Source organism: Diceros bicornis, chromosome 9 (genome assembly GCF_020826845.1).
Source record: "Diceros bicornis minor isolate mBicDic1 chromosome 9, mDicBic1.mat.cur, whole genome shotgun sequence".
In the NCBI taxonomy this organism is placed as follows: domain Eukaryota; kingdom Metazoa; phylum Chordata; class Mammalia; order Perissodactyla; family Rhinocerotidae; genus Diceros; species Diceros bicornis.
The window spans coordinates 41,661,924-41,684,422 of record NC_080748.1 but is presented as its reverse complement, the minus strand read 5'-3'; the positions used below and the strand labels follow the sequence as shown (position 1 = coordinate 41,684,422).

The 22,499-nt window shown below is 36.0% G+C and overlaps 1 protein-coding gene across 2 annotated transcripts in view; it reads left to right on the top strand.

Moving 5' to 3' along the window:
• The window catches only part of DIAPH3 (diaphanous related formin 3), a 486,334-nt gene that overhangs the window by 261,901 nt on the left and 201,934 nt on the right, over positions 1-22,499 (top strand). For both annotated transcript variants that reach the window (XM_058548276.1, XM_058548275.1), the window contains 2 exons: positions 1,886-2,125; positions 18,204-18,333. In XM_058548276.1, coding sequence (XP_058404259.1) covers positions 1,886-2,125; positions 18,204-18,333 — 370 coding nt within the window. The remainder of the gene's footprint in view (positions 1-1,885; positions 2,126-18,203; positions 18,334-22,499) is intronic.

The following is a 22,499-nucleotide window of genomic DNA, read 5'->3' as shown; positions in this document are numbered from 1 at the left end:
CACATTATATACCTTTTGAATGGCCGTAACTATATGTACTCATGTGACATCTCATTATTCTAAAGGATATATTAAATGTAATAGAGCATTGTACAGAATTGGGCCAATATAATATGAATGTCTACCATTTGTGATGTTTGAGGATAAAAATTCCAGGGAAGTGAGTCCATTTAGGAGCATTGTTAAGACATATGAAATGACTTGATGAGTAGTAATCAGTGCTTAAGTCTACTTTGTGTGCTAGACAATGTCCAAACAGAAAGATTCATCCCACTAAGAGCTGATATTCTAATAGGGCCTCACTTTGTCTTTCTAAAATTTTGTATTACTTAAATTTACTGTATGAAACTGTTATTAGTAACTTTTTTTTTTTAATATCTTTTTTGAGCTTATAGCTTTTTACTCTCTCCTAGGAGAGAAAAAAAATTTCCTCTAGACAGAAGAATTTGAAGACATTTCTTGAAGTTCTTTGTAGAGGGTACTTCTTATTAATTACATTAGTTGAACTCTTAGAATCTTGGTTGTATACACGTAAACATTTAACCTGTCAAATGGCTGGGGAGAGTACTAGATGTAAATTAGATATTATTTGCTAAGAAACTTTTCAGTCACTAAGGATTTAGTCCATCTGAAGATATTGTCTCAGAGGTGTGTGCTGGGAGCTAACTTTATTGCTCAGTTCTTGTTAGATGAGTATGCTGGGTTATATTGTTACATTATTAAGGCAGTATCTGTATTATCCTATGAGATCTAATAAGTTCAGGCTTTTGTATGATATATTTTATTTTAAATAACAGTCATTATATTATGAGCAGACAGCTTTCTGTCTTCTGAACAGAAATTCTATAAGCTTCCTATGACATTGTTTTTTACCCTTTCCTTTAGGGTCTGTGATTTACAGAACCAATCCCTATTTTAACGCTATCGTGTTCTGTCACTGTTTTTTTTCCTGACCTTGCCTCCAACTGCTTTTGATATTTACAATAGTAGTTGAAGTTCAACAGTTTTACAATTACTGCACCATCAATGTGTTTTAAGTCTCAAATCCTTAATGATTGAATCCCTAATGGTTGAAGAAATCATATATAGCTTAAGCGTAGTATGTCTGCAGCCTTCAGGTCAGTGGCTGTTCCCCTCACATGTGTTTATGAAACATGGAGATGTAAATTTAAGGCAAGAACTTGCTGACCCTTCTGGCGTTTTTTGACACCTGCAACCCCCCACATTCCCAACAGGGTTAATTGGGCATGTGGTAGACCTGTGGCTTTGTAACACCTCTGTCTCCTGCTCCGCCCGCGTCTCCTAACTCGGACTCTGTTAATTTAGTATGTGTCAGGAGTCATTCCTTTCCTGTGTTTCTGAAGAAAGTCAATTTAGTACAAATTGGGACCTATTTACTCTCCCTCTGTCCAACACATACTGTTACTCAGCAGGGCTTCTGAGGACAGCAATAGCTATTTGAAGAAAACAAACCCTCTTTAGACCTTTCTGAACATGTTTCAAACATGACCCAACATATTTCCGTATTGAACAAAAATTAATAAGAATGCTGTATAATTTGTTGCTTCTGTATCCTGTTACCTTTTTAAAATTTAATTTTTTATATTATATGAAAAAAATTATACTTTATTACTTAAACTTTGTAACTTAATGAAAGCTTCCTTTTCATTGAGCATCTAAATTATTAATCTTTTCTTTGAGGGATGACTCTGGATTCCTCACAGAAACAAGCAGGGCTTTTTTCTCTCCCTGCTCTCAGTTTTAGGGGACATATTGCTTTTTCGGTACTGTCATACCAATAAATCATCCCATATTATTTGCTGTCATACAGTACTAAAGTATACCATGCATTTTAAAGGAAATCTGCTATTTTCTTTTCCATCAGATGAGCAATGTGAAGAGACTACGGCCACGGCTCAGTGCTATTCTCTTTAAGCTTCAGTTTGAAGAGCAGGTGAACAACATCAAACCTGACATCATGGCTGTCAGTACTGCCTGCGAAGAGATAAAGAAGAGCAGAAGCTTTAGCAAGTTGCTGGAACTTGTATTGCTAATGGGAAACTACATGAATGCTGGCTCCCGGAACGCTCAAACTTTTGGCTTTAACCTTAGCTCCCTCTGTAAAGTGAGTTTGTTTTTTTAAAACACATATTTGCCTGAACATTTATTCTTAAATATCAGTCCTGATTACATTATTTAAATATTTCTATTTTGATGGGATCATTATCAAGAACTTGAACTGAACCATGAACCCAAACCCAGAGTGAACCGAGCTAATTTACTCAACCTCTGAACTAGATCCAAATATTAATTTTCTCTGATCTGAAAATCCAACTGAAGAATTTTGTTTAATAACAAAATTATGTCATAAACCTATGCTTTCTCAAACTAATGAAATGGCACATCAAAATATTATTTAAACCTAATATTCTTTCTGTTCAGTTACTTACCTATGAAGGTATATATATTGAGAATTGCTAAAAATTGCCACTAAAATTTTTACATTTAACTATTTAAATATTTCTTTGCATTTTTTTTTACAAGCTGACTAAAAGGAGAGAAAAGTGAGACTGCTTTATGTAAAGGGTATATCATTATATTAGGAATAAACATACCTCAGATGCCATTGATGATTTTGAAATGTTTCTATCTAAATATAATTTTAGAGGATATGAAAATTGAGGAAGTTGAGAGATTTTTTTTCTCCCAGGTAATTGCGCAGATTAAATTTGCTTACAGCAAATATATTCAATGTTCTGTATAACAGAGCTCTTTCTTAAGAAGTGGGCCATGGTAATAGTGCTTTATTGATCTGCTTACAACAAATTCTTCTCAGTTACACATCACAAGAAAAGCTTCCTCTTGTTCTTGACCTGGTAGGTAACATCTACACTCCCTGATTGCGGAATTTGATTATTGCTATTGCCAGTTAGATAGAGAAGGTGAGAAACAAGTTGATATTTAGCTATGGATTTACTGATTCGTCCATCTCTCTGCTTCCATGACTTTTCTTACATGATTTCCTTGACCTAAACCTCCACTTGGTGTCAGTGCCTTGTGAGCTTTTCCCCTCTCCCATCTCCATCTTTTTATTTGTCTCTCTTTGTTTTCTTAGCTACTGTGTTCAGTTAAGATCCCTAGCAAGGGTGATACAATTCATAATACATGAATTGCACATTGATAGAGTGTTTACTTACTTCTGTGGCGAATGCTTGACCTGATCATCTCATTTAATATATGTGATTAACATTTACCTGGCATACATGGAACACATATTTTCACATGTAAATCATTAATTATGATTAAATTTTTTTTGTTCATTTTTGGGTTTTTTTTGCTGAGGAAGATTGTCCCTGAGTAATGCCGCCACAGCATGGCTTAATGAGTGGTGTGTAGGTCCGCACCCGGCATCTGAACCTGCGAACCCTGGGCTGCTGAAGTGGAGCAGGAGAACTTAACCACTATGCCACTGGGCTGGCCCCTTTGATTAAATGTTTTAATGGAGCTATATACAAAAAGTTATGGCAGCAACGTTGAGAGAGAGGGGCTAGCTCTGCTAAGGAAGGGCAGTTAAGCGTTCAGAGAGGAACAGGAATTTGTGCTGGATCTGGAAGAATGAGTGGATGTTCCCTAAGAGGAAAAGGCTTTCTAAGCAAGAATCAACAGTTTGCATAAAGGGATATATTATGTGTGGGTACACCAGGTGATCCAATACAGTTGGCACCTATATGAGAGAGGAGTGGAGAAAATGGGAATGAGATAGTAAATTGGTCTAGATCGTGAAGAGCCTTGAATGGCATGCCTTATGGTGAAGGTTTTATGGAGATATGTTAGTTCTATAAGGCAAGTGATGTTAAAAGATGTCCTGTAGGAAGATAATTCTAACAGCAGTATGGAAGAAAGTTAAGCTGCACTGTCCAGTACTGTTGCTATTAGCCACATGTAGCTATTTAAATCTAAATTAATTAAAATTTAAATAAAATAAAAAATTTAATTCCTAAGTCACACTTGCCATGTTTCAAGTGAATTAGTGTCCATACATGCTGGTAGCATAAATACAGCACATTTCCATCATTGCAAAAAGTTCTGTTGGACAGCACTGGGTTGGAGGGTTATAGTGGGGAGAGATACTCTCCCCACTATATGGTTGACATGTAGCATGTAACCTAGGGAGAGATAGAGGAAATCGAGCTGAGAAGATGGAGAAGACAGTGTGGGAGATGAAGGAAAAAAGAGAGGGGTCAGAAGTAACTCCTTGCTACCGACATATTTGAAGGGGTTGCTCAAAAGAGAATGAATTCAGACTGTTGTTGGTGTTTCCTTCCCTTTGTTTACCTCAGTGTCTTTAAAGGGCATCTGACTGAAGCTGCCTTATTCAATTATTTAGCAAATATTGGAGTGTCCACTATGAAACATTCGCTGTGCTTTGAGATGATGGAGGTCTGAGCGAAAGTAGTGGCAAAGGGGGTTAAGGTAGAATGGGAGAGGGGATGGAGGGAAGTGTACACAATTCAGGAACATCTAGGGAATTGTCAGGGTGTGGTGACTATGAACTTGGAGGATGAAGGACAAGGAGGCAAGCAAGACTGCCAGGTTCAGGCGTTCCCTGAGAAGAGAAACAAAGGAAGAAACAGGATGAGGAGCAAGATGGGGGAGAAGGTAAGTCCACACTTACAAGTCTACTGGAGTTTGTTTCATAGTGCAAGTGTCTGTTCCTCTTCAGATTTTGCGTCTCAGTCGACTCTCAAAAAGTTGACCTCATGCTCTCCCTCGTGCCTTCCTTGAACGAGAGCTGTTGACAAGATTACGTCTGATTAATGAGATGGAATAGCCTAATACAGCGCTTGTACATAGTAAATACTCAATAAGTAACTATTGAGTGAATGACAATGCAATAGACAAAATGCAATAGACACAATGTTGTGTCTCTCAGTTATTATGTAGTTGAAAATAGATATCCTCTCATATTGATATACAGTCAGAGATAGCATAGTAATTTTAAAATCTTTTACAAATGCAGTGCATGGTGTTATTATTTTACTATGGTTAATCTGCGAACCAGTTAATCTGTCTCCGGATAATAGAATCGACTGTATTTTCAGGCAATGATACTGAATATTTTGATCATCCCTTTTAGGAACCTTCTATTGTGCAAGAAACAAAATAAATACTACAACTTTATATTTTTTATTAGCCTACATGTCAAGTTGAAAGCATATATTGAACAAGATGATATCTCACGTTTGTTATCAGAAGGAGCAGCTTGATCTTTGACAATTGTGATGGAATTTTCACACAGTATAAAGTATTTGGTTTGATGATAAGCCCCCACACAAGGAATTCCATATTTATTTGACAGTAGAAAGACAGGGTACTATTTTAATCTGTTAAAACATGCTGGGTAATTATATGACATTTAATGTTCTATACCCAAAATCTTTACTTTTAAATGCCCTTTATAAATTTAGCTCAAGTATGAGAAGTGCATGCAAATTCATATTAAATTGTTAATGTTGCATTGTTTAGAGATAATTACATGAACTGTGAATTCCATATACATTATAGTTTAATTTTAGGGGCTGTATTATATCTTTGTATACATTTGTAATTGACATGGCTAATTATAATAACTGAGTTCGGAGAGAAAAAGTTTGTCTACTTTCTTTTATTCTAAAGATTTGATACGGCTTATGATAAATACAAAATACAAGATAAGGAAAACAAACTAGAATCTATTAAGATGTAAATTAACATTAAAGTAGATGTATATGTTTGAGGCTTTCTGGTGGTGAAAGTGTAATGCAAACATGCTCACAGAAGTTTTCATCAGCTAAAAAGAGCAGTTTCTCTGATTAGCCAAAGCTGAACTTCACAAGAAATTTTGCATGTGTGTTGTTAAAAGGAAAAATGTGGGTTGAGCAGTGTTCTTCTAAATAGCAAATGAAAAATTCAGTTTCGTGAGAACCATCTCTCCCTCTCCTCACTCCTCCTCCCCTTTCTCTACAAATATGTATTCGGGGCCTCTTAGGATCGGATGCTCCAAGAGAGCCCTCATAGTAATATATACATGTTCTTTTTAGTTATAGTAATGCTACTCCTAGTTTAAGTAAAATAGTGTAAGTACCTTGCTTTCTGATGGCTTGACTTTTTAAAAGGATGAACATTAGAATTATGATATAGAAGAATAGATGGACTACTTGTCACTTATAAAAGTCATCCCAAGATATTACTAAACTTTAGATAAAAATTGGATAACAGGCAGTCTGAGATTATATTCTTTTTTCAGAACTTTTGTTTTTAACATGCAAATCCATATCCTTAGAGATCCAATCAGCAAATGGTAGGTGCTTGCCTGACCAAACTGCCTACCTAGAAAAATTTGTATGTGGTTAGTGCTGAAGTTAGTTCTCTTAGAGAGCCTCTTGGTAGGGCCAAGATCTTTTTTTGTCCACCTAGATCTGCGTTCTAGCAAAAGAATGAGTTGACCCAACCCCCATCAAAGTCAAACACCATATTAAAATACATAAGATGATTTTAACTTATATATGAAAGCAGATGTTGTCAATCCATGTGCGATAGCTATGACATGAGTTTAATAATGTTTCCTAATGTCTAGTGAGATGTGTGATTTCTGAATAACAAATCATCCCAATCAATACAACTGGATGATGTAGTTGTAAAATGTAGCTCTTTGGTCTAGGTAATTAAATAAACTAACTACCTATATTGGGATAGTAGATATATATTTCAGAAGAGTTTTCCAATGGTAATTTTTATGAGTATTTATGCTGTTATTTTTTGGGGAAATTGCAGAAACAAGTAACTATTGATTCTGCTATAAATTTATCCATATTATAACTTTGTAGAAAACTTTCTCTTCTCTGTGGCAGAAGAACATACAGTGAGTTCTTCTCAAAGATGAAGTCATCAAAGATACATAGTAATGGGGCTGTGGGGTTGGGAGTTAGGTGTTCAAAGGGTGGGAGGTAACAGGTAAGATTGATTTCTGTTCAAGTTCTCTTTTCTAGTCCATGAAATTTGTATCTGATCTCCTGTATGTTCTTTTTACAAGTTATAGGCTAACCAAAAGTATAATAACTTCACCAAAGCTGTGATGAGGGGAAGATTTGTAGGGAAAAAAAAAAAAGTTTATCTTTTCTTTGATGCTTCCACCAACTCTAGTGAGTGACTTCTTGAAACTGTGAACAGCTTTTCTTGTAGGAAATTGATTCTTAACCCGGAGTACCCTTTAAGAAACACTGGTGTGTCAGCCGCACAGCAGGTTACTTCTGCATGTATGGATGTGGATCCCGATTAGTGGCATTTTTTATCAAGCTCCTCCGGGCAATTTTAAGGCACAAGGTGAACTGAGAATCACTTTGTCCTCTGCCCTACTTACTTATCCCAGAATGGAAAATCCCCGATTGGTGGTCTGCAACCAACCAAACATACAAAAGCAAAACCTAACAAACAGAAAAACAAAAACAAAAAAGAAACAACGCTACTTCTTTACTTAAGGGTGAGTGGTGAAAATAGCTCCAAAAACTGCTGCTTTTCTTTAGTGCCAACCTGAGCACTATTCTGAAAATGAAGAAAAGGAGTGAAAAGAGTGTGAATGCAGGCACACGGTGGACCTGGAATAAGTAGATGGCCAGTGTCCTCAGTGATTTTGCATGCTCTACCTTGTACAGGTAGAGTGGCAGTGATGATAAAAAGCAGGAGACAAATACCTCTGCCTGTCACAGTCATACAAGAAATACTGTGAATCTTTTTGTGAAATTTTGATTCTCATATCAACTTTACTTTTATTCTATGAAGTTATTTTTAAGAAAGACCTCTGCCAAACGAATCCATTGTTCTATCTGCATTCTGTGTTTTACAGGGATTTTTATTCTTTATCGGATTGGCAAAATCATAGCAGTAGATTTTGGCGCTCTTTGAAAGTAAAGCAGTTTTTGGCCAAAGACTTGCAAATAACAAATGCCATTCTTATTTTACCTCCAGCCAATTAAATCTCTGAAATATTGACTTCCAAAGGCAATGTTGAAACTATTTAGAATTCTTAACCCTCTTTGACTCATTCATTAAAACATTTAATCTATAGCATTTTCCAAGAAATACTTAGTTGGATTTACCGAGTAGTTTTTTTGATCAATTTTATTCACATTACCTTCATTTGTTTTTTCAATTGCAATTAAACGTTGTGAATTAGAATTACTCTTTTTTTTTTTGTGAGGAAGATCAGGCCTGAGCTAACATCCATGCCAATCATCCTCTTTTTGCTGAGGAAGACTGGCCCTGAGCTAACATCCGTGCTGATCTTCTTCCACGTTACGTGGGATGCCACCACAGCATAGCCTGACAAGCGGTGCTCGGTGAGTGCCTGGGATCCGAACCCGGGCCTCCAGCAGCAGAGCGCGCACACTTAACGGCTGTGCCACGGCCAGCCCCTGGAATTATTCTTTTAATAGAATTATAAGAGACAGAGTGGCTTTTCTTAAGAACAGCAAAATACTGCTTGTGTGCTGTCATCTCACTGCTTTCATAGCAAACATTGCTAATCTCTCAAACTCCCTTTACCCCAAACAGCAGCCTCAGAATCCTCCTCAACCGCATACTTAGAGATAGCTACTACCCATCAGAGGTAGCACCCAAGATGAATCTTACGAACCATCTCTGATTTATTCCAGTCTCCTGTTTTTTTGTTTTATATTTTATAAATGAAAAATGAAAAATTAAGACAGCTCAGTTCTGATATTCTATGAAGCTTACTGTTTACCTCTCCTTTATCAAGGGACTGCATTGTTTTTACATTTTTGAAATCAGAGGCAAAACCTGCATTATTATTTATACAGTAATACTTAGCCAATGGTGTAATGAATATTTATTCTTAGGTGGGGGGGAGAGAGTATGATGATAAAGTGGGTGTACACCTAAACCAAACAAAGACATTGCAAGAGAGGAAAATTATAGACCAATATCTCTCAAAAACATAGATATAAAAATCCTCAATAAAATATTATAAATTAAAACTAACAATATATAAAATGAATTATATACCATGACTAAGTGGGATTTATTTCAAATATGGAAGGCTGGTTGGTTTAACATTTGAAAATTAACTAATGTAATCCGTCACATCAACAGACTAAAGAAGAAAAGTCATTTGATCATATCCATATACGCAAAAAAGGCATTTGATAAAATCTAACACTCATTCATGATTTAAAAAAAAAACTCAACAAACTAGAAACAGGGAAACTTTTTCAAGTCGATAAAGAACATCTACAAGAGCCACAGATAGCATCATACTTTATGGTAAAAATCAATATTTTTCGCCTAAGATTGAGAACAATGCATGGATGTTCCCTCTCACCATTCCTGGCTCAACATTGTGCTGGAAGTCCTAGCTAATGCAATAAGACAGAAAAAGAAAGTAAAAGGTATATAGATTGGGAAGGAATACATAATTCTGTCTTTGTTCGTAAGTGAAATGGTAGCCTATGTAGAAAATCCAAAAAAATTGACAAAAAAAAAACTTCTTAGAACCAATAAGTGTATAGCAATTTTCCAGGATATGAGGTTAACATAAAAGTCAATCATTTTCCTAATGCCAGCAATGAACAATTGGGATTTGAAATTAAAGATAATATCATTTACATTACCTCCCCCCCAAAAATACTTAGGTATTAGTCTAGCAAAATATGAACAAGATCTATATAAAGAAAACTACAAAACTTTGATGAAAGAAGTGAAAAAAAAAATCTAATAAGTATTCCACGTTCTTGGAAAGGAATATTCAATATTGTTAAGATGTCAGTTGTTCCCCGCTTGATCTATAGGTCAAAGGCAATCCCAATCAAAATCCCAGCAGGTTATTTTGTGGATATTGACAAACTGATCTAAAGTTTATATGAATATGTAAAAGACCCAGAGTAGCCAACACAATACTGAAGAAGTGCAAAGTCAGGGGCTGGCCGGTGGCGCAAGCGGTTAGGGGCCTGGGCTCCGCTGCGGTTGCCCGGGGTTTGCCGGTTCGGATCCCGGTTGTGCACCGACGCACTGCTTGGCAGGCCATGCTGTGGCAGCATCCCATATAAAGTGGAAGAAGACAGGCACGGATGTTAGCCCAGGGCCAGTCTTCCTCAGCAAAGAGAGGAGGATTGGCAGATGTTAGCACAGGGCTGATATCCTCACAAAAAAAAATAAATAAATAAAGACGTGCAAAATCAGAGGGCTAACGTTAACCCACTTCAAGACTTCCTATAAAGCTACAGTAATCAAAACATTGTGAAAAAAAATAGACATATTATTGCAACAAAATTTAGAGCCCAAAAATAGACCCACACAGATATAGTCAACTGATCTTGGACAAAGGAGCAAAGATAATTCAATGGAGAAAGAATAATCCTTTAAAGAAATGATGCTGGAGCAACTAGACATCCGCATGCAATGCAAAAAAAAAATGTATCTAGACGCAGACCTCATACTGTTCACAAAAATGAGCTCAAAATACATCACCGACCTAAATATAAAACACAAGACTGAACCACTGATAGAAGATAACATAAGAGAAAATCTAGGTGATCTTGGGTTTAGCAATGACTTTTTTTTTTAAGGTACAATGCCAAAAGCATGGTCCATGAAAGAAAAAAATTGGTAAGATGGACTTCATAAATTAAAAACTTCTGCTCTGCGAAAGATACGTTAAGAGAGTGAAAAGACAAGCTACAGAGAAAAGCTTTGCACAACACATATCTGATAAGAGACTTGTATCCAAAATATACAAAGAACTCTTAACAATAAGCAAACAATCCAATTAAAAAATGGTCAAAAGATCTGAGTAGACACCTCACCAAAGAAGATTCACAAATAGCAAATGAATGTATGAAAAGATACTCAACATCATATGTCATTAGGGAACTGCAAAGTAAAACAAAAAGACACCACTACATACCTATTTCGAATGGCTAAAATCCAAAACACTGACAACACCAAATGCTAGTGAGGAGGTGGTGCAACAGGAACTGGCATTCATTGCTGAAGGGAATGCAAAATGGTACAGCCACTTTGGAAGACTGGCAGTTACAAAACTAAACATAGATTTAACATGGTATTCAGTAATCACACTCCTGTATACCCAAAGGAGTTGAAAACCTGCATACAAATGTTTATAGCAACTTGATTCATATTTGCCAAAATTTGGAAGCAACTGACGTATCCTTCAGTAGGTAAATGTACAAACAAACTGATACATCCGTATGATAGATTATTCAGCAATAAAAAGAGGTGATCTCTCAAGCCAAGAAAAGATATGGAAGAACCTTAAACGCATATTACTAAGTTAAAGAAGCCAACCTGAAAAGGCTGTATTCTCTGATTCCAACTGTATGACATTCTGGAAAAGACAAAATTTTAGAGACGGTAAAAAGATCAGTGGTTGCCAGGGGTTGTAGAGGGTGGGAAGAAGGAAGAGATGAATTAGGTAGAACATCTGGAATTTCTTACAGTGGTGAAACTATTATGTATGATACCGTAATGGTAGATACATGGCATTACACATTTGTTAAAACCCATACAACTATAGAACACAAACAGCAAACCCTAAAGTAATAAACTGGGAATCTTAGTTAATAATATTGTATCAATATGGGTATATCATCTGTAACAAATCTACCACACTAAAGCAAAATGTTACTAATAAGGGAATTGGTGTGTGTGTGGAGGGGAGAGTATATGAGAACCCTATTTTCTGCTGGTTTTTTTCTATAAAGCTGAAATTGCTCTAAAAAATAAAGTCTAGGGGTCTAGCCTGGTGGCATAGTGGTTGAGTTTGTGTGCTTTGCTTTGGCGGCCCGGGGTTCACTGGTTTGGATCCTGGGCACAGACCTACACACTCCTCATTAAGCCATGCTATGGTGGCGTCCCACATACGAAATAGAAGATTGGCACAAATGTTAACTAAGGGACAATCTTCCTCAGGCAAAAAGAGGAAGATTGGCAACAGATGTTAGCTCAGGGCCAATCTTCCTTAACAAACAAACAAACAAACAAAAGTCTGTTACTTAAAAAAATTAAAAGGTAAAAAAACCCATTTAATTAAAAATTAATGTATTTCATCCATTTATGCTAACTAAAGGACACTGAGCTGTTTTAAATCTCTTGTGAAATAAGGGGCAGTATAAATAAACAGAACAGTGAAAAATACTACAGATAACCTAATAAGCTAAAATTTTACTAAAATGCAAAAATGCTTTTCATATTGAAGTTTCTTTGCTTACTAAAATCTAAGAGAAATACGTTAAAAATATAATTCAGAGAAAAAGTGTCTGCGGGGATATAGTAGAAATTAGCTTATTTTAATTATAGAAACCCACATTATTTAAAGTGTTTTCTTATTTAATGTTTCAACTCATTATCATTTTAAAATGAAAATTTAGCAATAAATATAAATTTTTATTTACAAATGCCAGAAGTTTATCTATTTTACCTAATATCAGTTGATCTCTAGCTATCCTTAAAATTATTATAAAAGTTTTGTTATAGATATTAATTGTTATGGCAGTAACAAATGATGCTAAGTATCTTGTTTTATTTATATTAAGATTTTTATTTCCACTCATTTTGGAGGGATACAGTCTAAAATTTAATCAGTACAGTGATTACTTTTTTAAATGTAAATACATATCAGAAAACATTATCCATTCTATAATTGTGGTTGGTTTTACTAGTGAATCTGCACTGCACGTTGACTTTTTGAGCTTCAAATGTCAGCAAATATGATGTATTCTTTGGCAGTTTGTATTCACACATCCACTTTCATATAGATACCTTTAGCTTATATTTAGAGACATATTTCATAGATATACAAATTGCTTTATTCTGCAAAGGATTTAAGATGGAATATGATGTTAATAAATATACTTAAGTCTGTTAAAGGTTAAATTTTACAGATATCTCTTCAACCATATTCATATAATATTTTGTGATCACTAATATTTTAACAATATGGAAAGAGTTGCTGTTTGAGTGATAGGATTCGGGTGGTATTTTATTAATTTTCTAGATAAAACAATAGAAAGAATGTCATGCTCTCAGAACTAGAAATGACCTCAGGGTTGAGGGTATCTGTTTTTAGAAGATTTCTAGGCTAGAATTATCAAGTTATAGGGCTTCAGTATTTTAAATTGCATTAGTGCTCTTATCTTACTACCATTTTTTATCCATTATGTTTGAGAATTTTGTTTCTCTTGACCATAATAATAAACTACACTAGATAAAGTTTTTGTAGAGGAACATTTTAGTGGTTAAGAGTTTTGGATTTACACAGACGAGGATTCACATCTTGGCTCTACCAGATACTCACTGTGTGTTCTGGGGTATGCTATGTGATCTCGCAAATTTCTCTTTTCTCCGCCATTAGTTGTGCCTCATAGGGATGTTGTGTGCTTTAAGCACTAAACCTATTTTTTGGTTAGTCCTTGTCTTATAGTAAGTGCCACAGAGTAAGAGCTGCTACTATCATCCTCAGGATTAGTATTATTCACAAATTAGGATCTTCTAGAATGTTCATGGGGCCATTACAGATTCTGTTAATTTTGTCTTTTTTCTGGTGTTCAGCAATGTCTAGAATATCTAAAAAGTCAGTGCTGTTTTGATACGTATTTAGATTATAAGAACATAACAATGGGGGGCAGAGGTCCTATTTTGGCAATATTCTTAAGATATATTTCATTATTCAAAGAGTAAAGGGTCCCAGTCTCTGAATTCTGAAGATAACCAAGAAGATACTAAGTTACATTTTAGGAATTTTCATCATTGTAACTAAAACAATGGAATATTCTTTAAATGTCATTCAAATTTGTGCTGAATGTCTTAAAAATATCCTGAAACCTTGCATTGTAGCTACAAAGGAGTTCTTCTCCAGATGACAACTTGGCCATGATTTATTACAGGATCAGCTTTTAACATTATTTTGTCTAGAATGAACAGAGCAGTTGAAGAAACTCCATCCATCTTTTTGTTTATTTGACATCTATGCCGCATTAAATGTACCTTAAAGACACAATACATAAGAAATTCTACTTAACAGTGATGATTACTCATCAGTAAGATAAATCTCTTGACAATAATCCAAAAGGAATCCTGTCAAACAATGTCTGTTACCATTTAAACAAAGAATATTTTTTAAACCTAAATGAATTTTTAAAGCAAATATTTTACCTTCATTTTCTTTCCAAGAGTTAGCATTATGAAGGATGCTCAAGTTGTTCTTTCTCTTCAACAAAATCAGCACTATCTTCCAAGTTTTACTTGTTCTAGCTCAATCACTGATTATGTCTGATATGAGAAATTAGTAGAATATGCCCTTTTTAGTTGTTAATGTTTATCAAAAAAGTGAAAAACATATTGAACAAGTAGATAAAGAATTTGATAAATATATTTTGTTGTGCTTTCATGATTTTGGAAGGCTTTTTTTTTTTTTCTTTAAGTGATTTGGGGGAAGAAATGTGGGAATAGAGTAATGGAGGCAGGAAGAATACTTGGGCAGCATTGTGCAGTTTTTCCTGAGAATGTTAGGACCTGAATGAAGACTGTCCACCCTGGAATTTAGAGCTGCATAGTAGTTTGTAAATGAGACGCCATACATTATCAACAAATGGTTGCTATCTGTGTTTCTTATCTGAACTTCTTATTTATTAGGTTTAATTTCAAACTGATTTTTTTGAAATTTGATTTTTTTTTAGTGCCACAATTGTTAAATACAGATTTTGAAGGATAGGAGAATTCTTCCATTTACTATTCAGTGAGTGTACTTTTTAACATTAGACTGTTACCAATATACTGCTTGCTAATCAGTTAATGTTTTCAGTAATACAGCCAGGATAGCACCCTCCTCCATAAATTAGTGTTTAGTTTTATGATTGTCTCTGAATACTTGAATCTGCATACTTAACATTTATTAAACTGGTAGATGCGATAAACTATAGTATTTCCAGAATTCTAATTCTGAATTCTTATTGCTCATGAATAAAGATCAAGATTGATCCAGTTGGTTGTTGTTGGGTCATAGAGATTTCTTGATATATTAATCCTAGTAGTTGGTGGCTGTTGAGCTATATCACAAATACTACTGGAAAGCTCTTTCCCGGCTTTACAAATTATGGAGGTAGATGGTGCCTGTCCTAATCAGCATTCCACGCAAGCTGTGTATCTAGTGTCGCATGAAAGGAGCATGGTAAGGATGGGTGTGAACTAGTGACAGTGAAGACCTGAGAGTCCACAGCAAGGACAGTATTCCCCAGGTAGTCATTGCTGAGAAGAGGAGGGAATATAAAGGAGCTTCACTGCTAGGATGCTTAGGAAAAAAAACCCAGAAGGCAGCTTTTATGCTAATTCTTGATTGTATGAGAGAAAATGATTATATTTGAAAAATTTGCTACTTTTATCTGGCCTTAGCCATTTAAGATGATCTCATGAATGCAATTATGTAGTTGAAAGGTAACTTTTATAAATTGGATTAACATTCTCGGTGTATGTAAAAACTGAACCTCATAGAAAGACTCTAACTGACCCAAGCACACAAAAATAACTTCTGAACTGAGATTATAACTAGATGTCTTCATTTTTATTCTAGTATTTTTTTAAATTAGAATTTGCTATGTCTAGTAACACTAAGTCCATTATAATGTATGCTTAATATTTTTGGAGTAGAAAATGAATTTAGAATTCCCTTTCTGTCTAGTCCATATTTTTATTTTGCCTGTATGAAAACCAAGGTCCAGTAACTTGCCCAAGGCTATATAACTAATTAAGGGCATGTTTTAGCATGACTAGGTCATCCATGCATGTTAGTGGCACTTAATCTAGCTAGTAATAGAGTCATTTTTTAAAGTACACGCTTTCAAAACGCTCAGCTGGATGTCGTGATCTATGTTCCTTTAAAAAGGCATCAAATAACAGATTAAGTGTTGTCATCAGTCAGTATTTCAAGTGCCTGGAACCATGCTTTTGCTTTGCGTGTTGAATAGGTCAGCTTAGCATTTCAGCTTGCTACATGAGTAATCATGTGAAAGTCAGGCTGTCTGGGAGGATAGCTGTATGTTTCCAGAGAGTTAATAGTTTTTCTGTTAATAAGTAGTGTCTGTTGATATTTATGATGGCATGGAGTCGCTCCCATTCTTCTGCTATTGTATATTATCTGTTACTTGGTATTTTTCCGATAGTGATGTAATATTTAGTGGTGTAGAATTTGAAAAAATATTACATATGGAGATATATATTTATATACATACACACATACACCTATTTTAAAGTGGGAAATTGTTGGAAAGGAAGCAAATCAATAGGGCTGTGACAGTTAGGTATGCCAAGAATTTTGAGCTCTAAATTAAATCCTGGTATGAAAAGAGTGATTTTTTTCTTCCCTTATATGTGTATCTGCTCGGAGTGATTACTCACCTGTGGGAAACACTATCAGATTAAGTCTTTTCCTTGTGTTTCCACCCAACACCCCCAACCCCTAATCACTACACAAAAGCCCCCTATGCATTTTTAGGTTTTAGCTTCACCACCTCTCCCTTCTGATTGCATTTCTTGGCTGTTGCAGATTAGGATTGGTCCATGCTGGTCTTCTTTTCAAGTCCTGTCCTTCCTTTCATTCTAAATACTTGTTTGGGTTTATTTGATTAACGTTTTAGCTTTGGGGGCTAAAAGCTCACAAACCAGTTCCTAGACCATTTTATTCCTCTTAAGTTCTAACCCAAGAAGGATTCTCAACCGTTTATCACCCCCAAAGAATGGAAGGTTGGTTCTTGGGGAGCAAAAATATCTCATCTTACTGTTTTTCTATGTAAAGCACAGATATACATACAGTACATAAACAGATACACAGTATACCTATGGTTTTAAAATTTCATAGAACTAAGCGATTAGGAAAAAGATGCCTGAAAAAGCTCCTTAGCTGGCAAAAGAAGGTTGAGAAACACTGTTCTACACCTATGTAAATCTACCTTCCCTCCCAGACATTTCCACTTGGATGTTACTTAAAAGCTTCAAACTCAACTTATCCAAAACTGAAACAATCATCGTCTTTGCCCACTCCACTCAAATCTGTTTCTCATCCTTTCTGTCCAGTCTCAATGGCATCCCCTGGGTTTCCATGCCCCCTCTGTCTCATTATCTCTGTTCCCAAGGCATTACTTAGCTCAGGCTATCTTCTCTCCCTGCCTGGACTATTGCTGCAGTTTTTTAAATTATTCTTCCTGCTTCTGTTCTTACACTTGCTCTAATCTTTTATCCACACTCTGCTAGAGGGAGCTTTCTAAAATGTACACCTGATCGTCTCTCATCTGGTTTAAAAATTCCCAATTCTTAGGGATCAAAATCCTATTTCCATTTCATGGCATACCTTTCCTTTTAGTTTCTGGGCTTTTCCTGTCTCCCCAGATTTCTGTCTTTCTACCCTCCCTACTTGCCCTCCCCAACACGCACTTTCATTTTGGAGTCACTCAGATTCCTCAAGTGTGCTATTTTCTTCCTCATCCATGGCCTTTTTCAAATGCTGCTCCATCTGCCTGTGATACTGCACCTTTGAATTCTCTCCTTCCCTTCCCTAACCCCATACAACTTCCTGTCTTCCAACCTTCAGTTCAGATGTCACGTCCTCCTAGGTGTACTTTATGATTATTTTTACCATACTGTTTGTCACACCAGGGTACATATGTACATATTTTCTTTTCTGTTTTTTTTTTACCTAATAGCTTTTTGATGAATGACTCTGTGTCTTATTTGTTATTGTCTCTCCAATTCCTACAGTATCTAGTAGACATTCTATAAATATGTGCCAAATGAAAAAGTGAGTGGGTGCCCAGGGTTCTTTTAATTACCACTGTTGTATAGACTTTAAGATTATTCTGTTTTCCTAGGCATTTCGCCATATATTTTTTTCCCTTAAAAAATGGCATACTCAATTGGATTAAACTTACTCCTTCTTTACAGTAGATATTAATGACTTTGACCAAACAGCAATACATAAAGAGTAGCTTTTAAAGTGTTTAAATATTTGCTTTTCAAAAATATAATTAACTAAGTTTACACTCATTTATTTCTTATCTACAAAATACGGTGTTAATGTTATGTAAGTAGGCAGATTATCAAAATATTTTTGACTCTGCATTTTTTCTCTCTCTCATCCTATTTAGCTAAAGGATACGAAATCAGCAGATCAGAAAACAACACTGCTTCATTTTCTGGTGGAAGTATGTGAAGAAAAGTACCCTGATATCCTGAATTTTGTGGCTGATTTGGAGCATTTGGACAAAGCTAGTAAAGGTTTGTATTTTTATAGAATATATTTCATTGCTCTGAGTCTTCAGTTAGTACTTAAAGGAAGAAAATAATGTCTTTTATTTTAACATAGTTGCCACTTGGTCACAAAGTTTTCGTACTGAAGGTCATTTTAAAATTAGAAGCCTGTAGGACATTTATGAGTTGTCATTATTGGAGCTATGAGTTTGATTTGTTTGATTAAATGAAGCCCTGGATTCAAAAATGCGTCGTGTTGCGCTTTAAACCTTGTGAATACCTGCCAGCCCCACCCTCTGCCGCTAAGCCTCCCCCACTGCAGCCAGTGCGATACTCCCTTGATTTTGTGTCACAAGCACTTGGGGACTATTCCATCTCTAAGCCAAGCACCTGTAATCAGTGACCCCCTTTCGCCTGAGTTCTAAATCTATCTCTGCCCACCTTATAGATGGAGCCTGCTTTCTTTGTCCTAGTAGAGACCAAACTGCCAGAGGTTCCATTCATTCCTTCCTAATGCCCAACTTTATAGCCTGCTTCTAGCCCCTGCTGTGGGCTTAAATCAGGTTATGAAGGCTTATAGAAAGGATAGGACCTATTATTAATAGTTGGTTATAATATGATTTAAATGCAATTTTTTGACCGCCTGAAGAGTCCCGTTTTCATTTATATATCACATGGATTCTATGGAAAAAATTTTACTTGTATGTATATACACAATGTTTGTATGTACATACAAAAACTATATATGTTTGAATGAATATATACTTGTATGGCTATACAGTTTGGAAGACAAGTCCTGTGAAATGGTGTACCTGTATTCTTTTTATGTTAACCACTGATCATTAACAATGTCAAGCTATTTTTTTTTTTTTTTTGATGAGGAGGATTGGCCCTGAGCTAGCATCTGCCAATCCTCCTCTGTTTTTTTTACTAAGGAAGACTGGCCCTGGGCTAACATCCATGCCCATCTTCCTCCACTTTATATGAGACGCCGCCACAGCATGGCTTGCCAAGCAGTGCGTCGGTGCGCGCCTGGGATCCGAACCGGGGAACCCCGGGCTGCTGCAGCAGAGCGCGCGCACCTAAGGGCTTGCGCCACCGGGCAGGGCCCGTGTCAAGCTATTTTTATAATCTGTTTATTTCCTTATTAAAATTAGAATTTGTCAACTTAAAGAAGGGTTCCTTTTTTCTCTATTATAGTGAATATTCCTTCTTCAATTAAAAAGCTAAATCACTTTTATCATTCCTTACCTCCTTTAAATTGTTTCTTCTTCTATAAAATGGGGGTTGTAGCACTTTTTCTGCAGAGAGGCAGAGATCAAGAGAGATGTTCTTTGACCCTTTCTCCTGAGATGTATGTTTCTTTGAAGCATATATCTCATATAGCCTGTTGGGAAAAAAAAAGTTGGGAATAATTAATCTGGATTTTTAAGACCAAAAATAAACTTTTTTCTTTACTTTTCACTCCTGCATCCCAATGTTCTAATGATATTGGAATTACTTACTTTGCCCTTATGCTACCTTAAAATGTCCTTGGTATAAGAAGATAATGTCCATATATAGGTGCAAGTGTTTTAATGGAATGTAAGAAGGGAAAATAATTGTAATTATTTTCTCATATTAAATGATGTGAGATAGGGCAAAAGGGCACAAAGAAAAAAAGCATTAAAAATAACTCAGTGATACACAAAATAGCTTTTTAGTGATTGGTTCATTAACTCAAGGATGATGACTTTCCTAAAATGAGATTTCTGAAATTTTGGAGTAAAATTTGAGTAAATGGCATGAAAAAGAATTGAAAGTAGGTGTTCTTGATGAACCCCAGGCTTGATAAGTAATAGAGCAGTAGATGAAAAAGTGATGCAAAGTCCCTTGAAATACAGAGGAAGTTCTTTTTCTGGGGAAAAGAGAGTTGAGTCGTTAATAGCTTATATCAGCACTAGGTCTTGAGCAAGAATTCAATCAGTGCAAGGGGCCGGCCCCGTGGCTTGGGGGTTAGGTGCGCGCAGTGTGCTGCCGGCGGCCCGGGTTCGGATCCCGGGTGCGCACCGACGCACCGCTCCTCTGGCCATGCTGGGGCTGCGTCCCACATACGGCAACTAGAAGGATGTGCAGCTATGACAGACAACTATCTGCTGGGGCTTTGGGGGAAAAATAAATAAATAAAAAATCTTTAAAAAAAAAAAAAATCAGTGCAAGTATTTTCTGATAAAAGCAGTTTGCATTTATGATCCCCTTACCATCATTTCTTCTAGTTCTAAAGCTTAACAGTAAACTGGAACATACTTCTCTTTCAGATGTATTTTTTTTTTTTTTTGTGAGGAAGATCAGCCCTGAGCTAACATCCACGCTAATCCTCCTCTTTTTTTTTTTGCTGAGGAAGACCGGCTCTGAGCTAACATCTATTGCCAGTCCTCCTCCTTTTTTTTCCCCAAATCCCCAGTAGATAGTTGTATGTCATAGTTGCACATCCTTCTAGTTGCTGTATGTGGGACGCGGCCTCAGCATGGCCGGAGAAGCGGTGTGTCGGTGTGCGCCCGGGATCCGAACCCGGGCCGCCAGTAGCAGAGCGCACTCGCTTAACCGCTAAGCCACGGGGCCGGCCCCTCAGATGTATTTTTTATTATAGAATTTATTTTCTAGCAGTTTTTGCTATGGATTTTTAACAATATCGTTTATCTATTTTGACTCATTTGATTGTACTTAAAATTCTGTATGAATATTACAATATTTTGCTTTTGAAAAATATTTAGTTTCCATAACGGCTTACAGAGATGTAACTTGGTAATTAGATTCTTCTGTTTTCTTTTTTGGTGTTTCCATGGGACATTCCCGGGCCTTAGGGGTTTTTAGTTTCCATCTGTTACAGCGGAGGCACGCAGACGTGTTTGGGTCAGCAGATACAGTTAATGTGTTTCAAAGGGAGCAGACTACTCCATATTTGAAATGGAAAAGCCGTCACTATTTTTTTATAGTATAGGTGATTGTTGAGCATAATTTCTTTTTATGATTATATTACCCTATTAATAAATGAGATTTTAGAGGAATAATTGTAATGTTTTGGATGAAATAAGTCTGTGTTTGCTTTGGAGAATTTCGGTGCTCTTATTATATATCATCATTTAAAAGTTTCCAGATTTGAAATCTCCTCAGTGAGCTATCACATGAATTAAAAAGTACCTTTGTTTTTGAGACATAACAAATCCTGGTCATTAGGTACTCCTGGATCAGCAGGGGGAACTTTCATTGCAACTAATGAGCTTAACTGTATGACAATTTTCAAAAATCTACTTCATTAGGGCTGCTGCTATTCTAAGAAATAATGGCTTACAGCTTTTCTGTTGTATTTCAGTGAAAATATTTTGGGTCATTATTGTATTTCTGTATACCATTGTAATATTTCTTTCTTTTATGGACTTCTGAAGGTTGAATACATTTTTCCCTTGTCTAAACAGTTGAAATGAATGAACTTTAATCTATGAAGGTTTTATTGATTATTTCACAGTAGCCTGTTTCATTATTAAATTGGAATGGTATTTTATTGATGAGTAGAAAAAATGACCAACTGTGGGAGTTTTGGGGGTATATTAAAATAAAACCAAATTCAGTTTATAGCATCACACTGTTCAGCCCTGTATCATTCAGAGTTATCGTAGCTCTACCATATATTTCCATTCTTCCCTAGATAGTCAACTCTGAGTTCTGGAAATGCCATGCTTAGTTGTCTGTAACTCACTTATTCGCTCATTCATTTAACAAGTATGTGTTGTGAGGTTACTCTGTGTCAGAAACTGTGTTCTTGTCTTGCTGCTGGCCCAGGATATAATTTCTGTGTCCTAGTGGAGGCCAGGCTACCTCACTCTCATCTGGCTTCTGTCCCAACTGGCTCCTCCCTGTTACTCTCAGTATCTTTTACTTTCTCCTCTCCTATGCAACCTCTGGGTGTTGCTGTTATTAGCCTAGAATTGAGCCCTTTTCCTTTTTCCTCCCTATAGCTTCTCTTTAAGTGACCTCTTCAGTTCCCAAGGGCTTAAGTTCCATCATTACATTAATGGCTTACAAATTTATACCCTAGACTTCCCGTCTGACTCAACTCTTGTATATCCAACAGCTTACTTGCCATCTCCAGCTACATTGCAATGCGTAGATAACAATATGTCATGACATGTGGCTCTTGATTCCTATACCCTTAA